The sequence below is a fragment of the Octopus bimaculoides genome, chromosome 24 (assembly GCF_001194135.2).
Source record: "Octopus bimaculoides isolate UCB-OBI-ISO-001 chromosome 24, ASM119413v2, whole genome shotgun sequence".
Taxonomy (NCBI): Eukaryota; Metazoa; Mollusca; class Cephalopoda; order Octopoda; family Octopodidae; genus Octopus; species Octopus bimaculoides.
The window spans coordinates 2,899,015-2,903,157 of NC_069004.1; the positions used below are offsets into that span (position 1 = coordinate 2,899,015).

Below are 4,143 nucleotides of genomic sequence, written 5' to 3' on the forward strand. Positions count from 1 at the left end.
TGATTTCCTCAAGCGATAAAGTCTTTCAAGTCTCTTCCTCTCTCTCTGCCTCACCAGCGGCTTACTGCTGTTTCTATCTCTTTTGGCTGATGCTGGTGTCACATAACTGGCACCCATGCCGGTGGCACATAGGGCCTCACAGAGGCAAAGCAGCTTAGCTCCTTTTGGGTGCTGGCCCCTCACAGAGGCAATGACCAAGACCTTTGGCATTATGTCATGCTTGAGAAGAAGACCCATCAAGCTGAGAAAAATCGCAGTCATGGCAGGTACCGGTGTCACGCAAATGGCACCCATGCCAGTGGCACGTAAAAGTACCCATTACACTCTCGGAGTGATTGGCATTAGGATGGGCATCCAGCTGTAGAAACCCTGCCAAATCAGACTGGAGCCCAGTGCAGCCTTCCAGGTTGCCAGCCCTGGTCAAACCATCAAAGCCATGCCAGCATGGATGACAGACATTAAATGATGACGAGGATGATGATGATGTATGGCAAAGATGGATGGAGTGTGGGGAAATGTTTATATTATTTATGTTGATTCTTTTGTTTTTCAGGTTGCTGGAAATTTCCATTTTGCTCCTGGGAAAAGTTTTAATCAGCACCATGTACATGGTAAGTTGTCTTAGAATGTACCACATGTTGAAGTTGGTGTGGCCACAGAATAACAGTTAGTTTCTGCACTTGTTGAAGTTAATGTTATCCCTCCACACTGAGTTTAGTTTGAACCCAAACACACAGTGGCTGATGTTATCCCACACACTAAGGCTAATGTTATCCCACACTCACTGTAGTTACTGTTAACCCATACGCTGTGGTTGGTGTTAACCCACATACTGAAAATGTGGTTATCCCACATTGGTAATATTTTGTGTACCCTTATACCCACACACACGTCATATTTGCAAACAGGTTGGTGGTATCCCACACATCGCAATTGAAATTGGTGTCCACAATGTCTGATATTTGTTTCTACTTCTTTGTCTATTTCAGTCCATGATTTGCAATCTCTGGGTGGACAAAAGGTAAGCGCCATTTGTTTTTACTCTCGTTTTTTTTGTATTTGATAACACTTTCTTTTTTTCCAGTTTGTTTCTATGTCCCTTTCTCCATACTGACACTCATCATCATCATCCAGAGTTTTAAATCCATAGCAACTGAGGTAAGCAGGTGCAGCCCACCCCAACCTTTGGGCTGGATGGTGCCCATTCTCCTTTGCTATCATGAGGCTTTTTTGGACCTGGATTTTCTACAGGGAGCATGCCCTTGCTTACCCCCAACCTTAGTTTCTAGACATGAGTGGTCCAGAGACACTGGGTAGACAAATATATTATTGAGGTGTTGTTTTACAGCAGGGTCCCCTTCCTGTTGCTAACCCATACCTGTCTTTCAAGTAAAGGGTCTCTTATTTGATGTGTCTTCAAAGGCATGAGATGAGCTGAGGATTTGTCAATAGGGGGATCTAACACCAATACAGCCCTCTGACTCATTGGGTCCTGTTGAGCTGTCCAACCCATACCAGCATGGAATACAGATGTTAAGTAATGATGATGATGCTGCCCTATGCTTTGTTACTTTTGTAGAAGCGAGCAAGAACTGAAAACACAATGTCTAGCCCAAAGCTGCCTCCTTCAATATTACTCTTTCATTCTATTTTGTCTTGAATGTTACTTGGTGACCTAACTAGTTGCTGGTGAAAAAGGCATTCATTGGTGTTGGTCATAGAAACCTTGCCAAACCAGACTTTAGAATCCAATACAGCCCTCTGACTCATTGGGTCCTGTTGAGCTGTCCAACCCATACCAGCATGGAATACGGATGTTAAGTAATGATGATGATGATGATGTCGAAAAGGAGGAGGAAGGGCATCCAGCTGTAGAAAATCTACTTCAAATTCCATCTGAATCGTTTTAACATGGAAAAGTGGATATTAAAATGAGTCAAATCAATTTTTGTTAAAGAAATTTGCATAGAATGAATCTGATTAGAAAAAGAAAGAAAAAACAAAATTTTATGTTTTCTGTTTTTTTTTTCAAGTTTAACATGTCGCACAAAGTGAAGACATTATCCTTTGGGAAACCTTATCCAGGAATTATGAATCCGTTGGATGGTGTACATGTAATGGCAGACAAAGGTCAGGATTTTCGGTTTCTTTTACTCCCTTTTTCTTCCTTTATTGCATTTTGATTTTCATTCTGTTTGGTGTATCCTGAATATGGGGGACAATGCATGTCAGTGTACGATTTGGCTATGTGGTTAAGAAGCTCACGTTGCAACCATGTGGCCATGTAGTTAAGAAGCTCACGTTGCAACCATGTGGCTTTGAATTCAATCCCACAGAGTAGTACCTTCAATGTCTTTTATTATAACCCAAGGCTGAGCAAAGCCTTGTGAGTGGATTTGGTAGACGGAAATTGAAAGAAGGCTGCTATGGTCATGTGATGTGTATGGATGAGGACAGCTGTGTAAAGAAGATCTCTAGCTGTGAAGAGAACCTGTGGTAGAGGTAGACCTAGGAAGACATGGGATGAGGTGGTGAAGCATGATCTTCGAATGTTGGGCCTCACAGAGGCAATGACTAGTGACCAAGTCATTTAGCGATATGCTATGCTTGAGAAGAGTGGTCAAGCCAAGTGAAACCATAGTCATGGCTGACGCCAGTGTCACGTAACTGGCACCTTGTATATTCTTTTCTGTCTTAAGCAGCTTGGTTGGTTTTCATGGCCTATTCTTGTATTTTAAAATCTTTTTACCTTGTTTTGTAATTGTCATTTTTAAAAGAAAAAAAAAAGGGGGTTAACTCTTGAAGAACATTGTTATGGATTGTCATCATCCTCCTTGTCTTAACATTTGCTTTTTCCTATGGCTGGATGCTCTTTCTGTTGCCAAACCTCACCTGTTTCCAAGCTTTCACAGAATATTGATTTCAAACTTTGACAGAAGGCCAACAATTTCAAGGAAGCAGTAAATCAATTGCACTAACCCCAGTACGCAACTGGTACTTATTTTATTGACCCCGAAAGTATGAAATGCAAAGCTGACCTCGGTGACATTTGAACTCAGAATGTAAAGACAGACAAAATGTTTGCCAAGCACTTTGCCTGACCTTCCAACAATTCTGTCAGTTTGCCACCTTGAACTTCCACAGAATATTCATTTCTTTATTACCCACAGAGGGGACAAACAGGGATAGACAAAGGGATTAAGTCAATTTCATCAACCCCGGTGCATAACTGGTACTTATTTTAATCGACCCCGAAATGATGAAAGGCAAAAATCGACCTCAGCGGAATTTGAATTCGGAATGTAACGGCAGATGAAATACCGCTAAGCATTTCGCTCAGCATGCTAATAATTCTGCCAGCTCCCTTTCACAGAATATTGGAAATGAAAGACATTACTGTATGATGGTGACATTCATTTCGAAATAGCTTGTGATGTCACAACAAAGAGACACCAACACTCATCACATGAACCAATCATTTTCATTGGTTTAACATCTGTTCTTCCATGCTTGCATGGGTTAGCTGGAATTTTGTGGAGGCAGATTTTGTGTTGCCAACCCTCACCCATTTCCTTACGACTGCATGTGTCCAATGAAGATTGGAAATGTGTAACAATATTTGTATAATGGCAACAGATGTTAATGGTGATGATGATGATGAAAAGAAAGTAAGATCTAAGAAACGATAAATTTTTGGTAAACTTTATTATAAAATATCAATCCTTCTTGTCTGATCATACACAGTTTGTCAACATCACCACCACCATCATCATCATTATTATTACTCCATAGGAAGCAAAGAGGGAAATGGTGGAAGAGTCATTGAAATAAATTTAAAGTATCTGGTTGATGCTGCTCTAATTCTAGCATCGTATACCCGTACCAATTGCCATAAATGTGCCAAATGTTCCTCCTCCTTGAATCATTGTTTTGCCCACATTCTGAACCAGTTCTCGGCCTCGTAAACCAAATCTGAAATTGAAATGAAAATGTTTATAAATATTTTTGATGGCCCGATAAATATATATATATATATATATATATATATATATACATACATACATACAAAAAGAGATAAAGTATTAGAAAAAAAAAATAAATAAAAATTCTCAGCATGGCAGTAAATCTAAGTGAAAAAGTTAA

The 4,143-nt window shown here is 40.1% G+C and overlaps 1 protein-coding gene across 1 annotated transcript in view; it reads left to right on the top strand.

Moving 5' to 3' along the window:
- Positions 1-4,143, top strand: part of LOC106868763 (endoplasmic reticulum-Golgi intermediate compartment protein 3) — a 31,192-nt gene that overhangs the window by 19,260 nt on the left and 7,789 nt on the right. Inside the window, exons 5-7 of the mRNA XM_052976502.1 lie at positions 484-611; positions 990-1,021; positions 2,034-2,130. Of these exons, the coding sequence (XP_052832462.1) occupies positions 484-611; positions 990-1,021; positions 2,034-2,130 (257 nt within the window). The remainder of the gene's footprint in view (positions 1-483; positions 612-989; positions 1,022-2,033; positions 2,131-4,143) is intronic.